At 36.5% G+C, this 1,473-nt stretch overlaps 1 protein-coding gene across 1 annotated transcript in view; it reads left to right on the forward strand.

Annotated features, from left to right (window-relative positions):
- Positions 1–769: 769 nt before the first annotated feature.
- LOC107104755 overlaps positions 770–1,473 on the forward strand; it is a gene marked incomplete at its 5' end in the record, with an annotated part of 13,729 nt that continues 13,025 nt past the window's right edge. Inside the window, one exon of the mRNA XM_015404842.1 lies at positions 770–907. Within this exon, the coding sequence (XP_015260328.1) occupies positions 770–907 (138 nt within the window). The remainder of the gene's footprint in view (positions 908–1,473) is intronic.

The following is a 1,473-nucleotide window of genomic DNA, read 5'->3' on the forward strand; positions in this document are numbered from 1 at the left end:
AAAGTTGCTTTTGTTTGAAATTAATGCAGAAATAATTTCCCTCTGCTTGACACAACTGTGTTGTTTACTAAGCAGGTGCAGCACGGTCAAGGTAGGTGCTTCCTGGAAAGGATAGGGTTTGACAGCTCCACATAGACATTACCTTTGGATTAATCTGAATTATGCTTTTATTAATCAGGATACCTTAAAGAACCTAATGTAAAACCATTTAACTGAAATCTACATGAGCAAAGTACATGACAACAAGACCCCAATGGTTTTGGCTATTATTGCTGATGGGTTTCATAGGGACTGTTTAAAGGAATAGTACACCCAAAACATGATTAGCCTTCATTTTCTACTCACCCCCATGCTGAACAACACTCTGGAGTACTTTTTTGATANGTTGTTCAGCATGGGGGTGAGTAGAAAATGAAGGCTAATCATGTTTTGGGTGTACTATTCCTTTAAACTTTCATGAACTGATGCAGTCGGTTGGACATTTTAACATTTGGCAGTGGAAAATAAAAACTGAAACATTGTACTTTATAGAAAGGAGATTAAATAGGTCACTCTTTTCAAAAAGCATCTAAAAAAACTGCCTCATAACACATCAGTAACAAACCACAAACCATGCTGCCATTTATGTCTCTGCTGTGTGTTCATATATATATATATATATATATCTTCTTCATCTTCGATGTGACTCTGCTGCCATGAACAGAAATTTAAGCAGCTGATATTCTGAGGGAAAATAACTACGCTGTTCTCATGGTTATTTTTCCTGCAGGCTGAACTTCTGTGACATCGTTGTGAATCCAACTAACATGGGACTTCATTTCCAGGAGAACTCTGGTGTCCTGTTTACCATCACAGATATGAACTTCACTGGAAAACTGGAGCAAAACATTTATTTTTACACTTATATGTGAGTTTGAAATTTATATCTCAACTATTAAACCAATGAAGACATACTGGTAAAAATCCCATTTAGACTGGAAGTTTAACCCCAAATTGTAAACATTCTTTATCTATTAATTTGCAGAGACAGAAATGTTGTTAAATTGTTACTTCAGAAAAGTCAATTAAAGGTTTAAAGGACGGTCTTTTATTTCCGGCTGGATCATCTAAATAAGTGGTCCTCCTAACTGTCAATCATTCTGGTGATATGTTTACGTAAGACTGTCCTTCATGCTCGTCTCCATTTTCAATTTCCGGTGGTGAGTCTGACATGGTGGAAAAGTTGCAAATCTTCTTTTGGAAAGTAAGCTGTACGCTCTCATGCGTTTTTAATAGGCGTTCCCCCCCTTGGGAGCGGGTACAGGGTTGTGCATGTGTATTTTTTTTAAAGTGGAGAGGGCGGGTCCAAAAAATCCTCCACTATACCTTTTGATCATTTAAAACCAACAATTTAAGATATTTCAATCTGAAAAACTCCCACAAAGAGAAAAGACAATTAGAAGAAATTTATTGATACAATTACTTGGTCTTTGG

Source organism: Cyprinodon variegatus, unplaced genomic scaffold (assembly GCF_000732505.1).
Source record: "Cyprinodon variegatus isolate N-32 unplaced genomic scaffold, C_variegatus-1.0 Scaffold1873, whole genome shotgun sequence".
Taxonomy (NCBI): Eukaryota; Metazoa; Chordata; class Actinopteri; order Cyprinodontiformes; family Cyprinodontidae; genus Cyprinodon; species Cyprinodon variegatus.